At 65.0% G+C, this 4,122-nt stretch overlaps 1 protein-coding gene across 1 annotated transcript; it reads left to right on the top strand.

Annotated features, from left to right (window-relative positions):
• Positions 1-1,477: 1,477 nt before the first annotated feature.
• LOC130587179 (dihydropyrimidinase-related protein 5) lies at positions 1,478-4,014 on the top strand (the record flags this gene model as incomplete). Its single annotated transcript, XM_057388143.1, has 5 exons — positions 1,478-1,738; positions 2,749-2,907; positions 3,496-3,675; positions 3,756-3,824; positions 3,970-4,014. Coding segments are annotated over exons 1-5 (714 nt in total), but the record flags the coding sequence as incomplete, so codon positions are not given.
• Between the last annotated feature and the right edge of the window lie 108 nt (positions 4,015-4,122).

The following is a 4,122-nucleotide window of genomic DNA, read 5'->3' as shown; positions in this document are numbered from 1 at the left end:
TGGGTTAGGGTTTGGGTTAGCGTTGGGGTTTGAGTTAGGGTTTGGGTTTGTGTTAGGGCTGGGTTTGGGTTTAGGTTAGGGTTTGGGTTTGTGTTAGGGCTGGTTTTGGGTTTGTGTTAGGGCTGGRTTAGGGTTTGGGTTAGGGTTTGGATTTTGGTTTGGGTTTGGGTTTGGCTTAGGGTTTGGGTTTTGATTAGAGCTTGGGTTTGGCTTTGGGTTACGGTTTGGGTTAGGGTTTGGGTTTTGGTTTGGGTTTGGGTTTGGGTTTGGGTTTGTGTTAGGGCTGGGTTTGGGTTTGGTTTAGGGTTTGGGTTTGGGTTTGGGTTTGGGTTTGGGTTTGTGTTAGGGCTGGGTTAGGGTTTGGTTTAGGGTTTGGGTTATGGTTTGGTTTGGGTTAGGGTTTGGGTTAGTCTTGCGGTTAGGGTTTGGGTTTGGTTTGGGGTTTGGGTTTGGGTTAGGGTTAGGTTACGATTAGGGTTTGGGTTTGGGTTAGGGTTAGGTTACGATTAGGGTTTGGGTTAGTGTTTGGGTTAGTTTTAGAGCAGGTTGGGCAGCAGAATTAGTGGTTTTAGGGGCCATTCCCACAGGGCTGCTCGGCGCCAGCCTCGTGTCAGCGATGCCCCACTCGCTGCGCTGCCCACGAGGGAGCATTGCCCTTTATCTGCTGGAGGGTCCCTGGTGACCCCATCCCTGGGGACGCTGAGGGYTCTCTGTGTGGGTCTCTGCAGGGCAGTCCCATTTTTGGGGTTCTGGTGGGGTCCCAGCCCTCCTCATGCCCCATGGATGGGCACAGCCGGCACATTTGGTCCCTGCTCTGCCGGGTCGATGATGTTTGACCTTCACCTCTGTTTTGGGGTTCTGGTGGGGTCCCAGCCCACCTCATGCCCCATGGATGGGCACTGTCAGCACATTTGGTCCCTGCTCTGCCGGGTCGATGATGTTTGACCTTCACCGATCACCCTATTGATCGTGTCTGGGGATGCCCCTGCTGCAAGGGCAGGGTGGGGGTCTCTGTGGAGCTGGCGCTGCATGGGGCCTTGGGCACAGACCCCAGGGAGTGATGCCAGTCCTGGTGCCGTCTGTGCCAGTCCTGGTCACTCACAGGGACATGGACAGCCTGTCCTGGGCGTGGGTGCTGTCACCTCGTGGCATTCCCAGCGGTGTCCCCATGTGGCTGTGACACTGCAGGGTGACAGTCCTGCTCCCCTGCAGGGTGGGTGGCACTGCCAGGGTGCTGTGGAGTCACCAGAGCGGGGCTCTTGGCAGGGAGGCAGCCCCCAGCTCTGTGCCAGGGCCCCTCCTCTGCGCGGATTTCCCGGGATAATCCATGGCCACGGCCCGTGGAGGATGCGCAGCTGCGGGGCCGAGCCCTGCCCACATCGGGGCACCTCCGCTGAGGGTGGGCAGGGGAGTGACCCCCAGCCAGCCCCAGGGGCTCCCGGTGGTCACCCCGGGGCCACCTCTTCCCCGCAGCACCATGATGGCCAACACGGCCACCATGCGGATCCTCATCAAGGGCGGCAAGGTGGTGAACGATGACTGCACCCTCGAGGCCGACGTCTACATCGAGAACGGCATCATCCAGCAAGTGGGCAGGGAGCTGATGATCCCCGGCGGGGCCAAGGTCATCGATGCCACCGGCAAGCTCGTCATCCCGGGCGGCATCGACACCAGCACCCACTTCCACCAGACCTTTATGAACGCCACSTGTGTCGATGACTTCTACCACGGCACCAAGGTACCCCCGCAGCCCGAGCCCCGTGTGGGGGTGTGCCCGYTCTCGGGGGGCTCCTCGGGGTGCTCTCTGCCCCAGCACCATCTCAGCAGGAGCATTGTGACCTGGCAGCGCCTGTCCCCGTGTCCCCATCCATCATGTCCCCTTGCTGTGACAGCCCTCATCCCGTGCTGGGGCGGTGGCACCCTGTGCCAGCTCGGGGACCCTCTGCCCTCCCTGTGCTGGTGGCACTGTGCATTGAGTGTTGCTGCCCGTCAAGGGGGTGGCRCAGGATTGTCCCCGCAGCTCGTCCCGCTGTCCCCAGCGCCCGCACAGAGCGCTCATTGTGCCGAGCCAGCGCTGGCCGTGCCTGTCCCCGCGGTGCCCAGTGTCCCCGGGCAGGTGGCCCAGCGGTGTGCCGGAGGGAACAGGGCGGCGTGGTGGCCGTTCCGGGCCCGCTCCCTGTCACTGTCACCTCCCGCACTTCCCGCGAGGGCCGATGGGCAAAGGAGCTTTGGGGATTAACGAGGCCGGGTGAGCCGGGGACAGCGGCAGTGCCACCGCGCCCGCGCTGCCGCCCACGCTGCCACGGCGGGGGGAGCTCCCCGCAGCCCCACCCCTCACCGGGCTCTGTGCCGGGGGGCTGCCGGGTCCCCCAGCACCCCAAATCCAGCGATTGGGGCTGGGGGAGCAGCGCCGGGGGAGGATGGAGCTCTCCAGATGTGTCACACACCCAGATGTGCCGCTGCAAACGGGGGGCTGCCGGGTCCCCCAGCACCCCAAATCCAGCGGTCGGGGCTGGGGGGGCAGCGCCGGGGGAGGATGGAGCTCTCCAGATGTGTCACACACCCAGATGTGCCGCTGCAAACGGGGGGATGAGGGAGCACCCACGGGTCTGCGRGCAATGCCAGACCCAAACACGGCCACCCCCGCCTGGCACCCGGGAGCTCCCCCGGCCCGCGGCGGGGCAGGATCCGTGCCAGCGGYGGGGAAATGAGTCCTGACCCTCCCAGCACGGTCCCTGTGCCCTGCAGGCAGCGCTGGTGGGGGGCACCACCATGATCATCGGCCACGTCCTGCCCGACAAGGAGACATCGCTGCTGGACGCCTACGAGAAATGCCGCAGCCTGGCAGACCCCAAAGTGTGCTGCGACTACGCCCTGCACATGGGCATCACCTGGTGGGCACCCAAGGTGAGTCTGGCACGGCTCGGCACGGCTCCAGCAGCAGCTGCTGGGGCTAATTCCCAGCCCCGCTGATCYCATTAGCTGCTTGGGGGGTGGGCTGAGCCCCCAGGCTGCCTTTTGAGCTGCCCTGAGCCGGGCTCAGCGGGGCAGAAGCTCAGGGGTCCCCCCGGGGCAAGGGCTCCCCGCGGGCTGAGCCCCTCACTGGGGCAGGGAAGGCGCTGCTGCTGCTTGGTGGAGGGCAGCAGGGTGCCCGGGGCTGATKGTCCCAATTTGGGGGGCACCCCAACCCACTGATGGGCAGGATTGGTGAGCAGAACCCATCCCACAGCACACCCACCCCTGCAATCCCCTCCAAGCTGCTGGAGCGGGATCAGAGCTGGCTCCCGGCTGCGCTGCGGGGAGACCCCGGCCCTGACCCCCCCTTCCAGCAGAGGGATGGAGCGGGTACCCCCCGGGGCAAGAAAATCCCTCGTGCCTCCTCCCAGCATCTGTCACGCCCCAAATCACCCACAAATCTCGCATCCCGTGTCCCCAGGGGGTGGCAGTCACCCTCGGGGGTGCCACACTGACCCCCCCGTCCCCATCCGGGCACAGGTGAAGGCGGAGATGGAGACGCTGGTGCGGGAGAAGGGGGTGAACTCCTTCCAGATGTTCATGACCTACAAGGACCTGTACATGCTGCGGGACAGCGAGCTCTACCAGGTCCTGCGCGCCTGCCGCGACATCGGCGCCATCGCCCGCGTCCACGCCGAGAACGGCGAGCTGGTGGCCGAGGTGAGGGCRGGGCCAGGGGGGCGCGATGGGCAGCCAGCTGTGGGCAAAGAACCCCCACCCTGACCCCCCAAATTCCCCAGGGAGCCAAGGAAGCTCTGGATTTGGGCATCACGGGGCCAGAGGGCATCGAGATCAGCCGGCCTGAGGAGGTAGGTGACAGCGGGTGTCACCGTGTCACCGCGCAGGGGTGGCACGGGATGGGCTGGCACGCTGCAGGACATCTGTACAGCTGCCACCTCGTGTCACCCACCCATGTGTCACCATTCCGTGTGTCACCACGGGTTCTCTCCGCAGCTGGAAGCCGAGGCCACGCACCGCGTCATCACCATCGCCAACCGGGTGAGTGTCCCGAGTGTCGCACGGCGGGGGTGGCTGTCCCCGTTCCGGGGGGTGTCCTCGTGCCTCGGCAGGGCATCGGGGGTGCCATGGGGTCACAGCAATGTCCCC

The sequence above is a fragment of the Malurus melanocephalus genome, unplaced genomic scaffold, assembly GCF_030028575.1.
Source record: "Malurus melanocephalus ecotype Western Australia unplaced genomic scaffold, MMel_1.1 scaffold_1603, whole genome shotgun sequence".
NCBI classification, from domain to species: domain Eukaryota; kingdom Metazoa; phylum Chordata; class Aves; order Passeriformes; family Maluridae; genus Malurus; species Malurus melanocephalus.
The sequence above is the reverse complement of the archived record's forward strand: the minus strand, read 5'-3'. Positions and strand labels throughout refer to the sequence as shown.